The sequence below is a fragment of the Geospiza fortis genome, unplaced genomic scaffold (genome assembly GCF_000277835.1).
Source record: "Geospiza fortis unplaced genomic scaffold, GeoFor_1.0 scaffold2530, whole genome shotgun sequence".
Lineage (NCBI taxonomy): Eukaryota > Metazoa > Chordata > Aves > Passeriformes > Thraupidae > Geospiza > Geospiza fortis.
The window spans coordinates 12,611-12,832 of NW_005055347.1; the positions used below are offsets into that span (position 1 = coordinate 12,611).

Below are 222 nucleotides of genomic sequence, written 5' to 3' on the forward strand. Positions count from 1 at the left end.
TGCTGCTTCTTGTCAGGCCGCCGCCGCCGCCGCCGTACTTTACGAGGACGGGCCAGCCACCGCCAGTAACGACGCAGCAGCTTTCTGCGATGCTTTACAACTTTTTTGGAGAGGAACCGACCTGCAGGGAGCAAGAGGACACCTTTCAAAGACCTGTGTTCCCAGCAACTCTGCCTCCTGCTGCACGTAGGTGGAAGAGAGCTGGGATGCACTTGGAGCATC

The 222-nt window shown here is 58.6% G+C and overlaps 1 protein-coding gene across 1 annotated transcript in view; it reads right to left on the reverse strand.

Annotated features, from left to right (window-relative positions):
* The window catches only part of LOC115949275 (hydrocephalus-inducing protein homolog), a gene marked incomplete at its 5' end in the record, with an annotated part of 2,131 nt that extends 2,010 nt beyond the window's left edge, over positions 1-121 (reverse strand). The window contains one exon of the mRNA XM_031065802.1: positions 39-121. Within this exon, the coding sequence (XP_030921662.1) occupies positions 39-121 (83 nt within the window). The remainder of the gene's footprint in view (positions 1-38) is intronic.
* Positions 122-222: the final 101 nt, after the last annotated feature.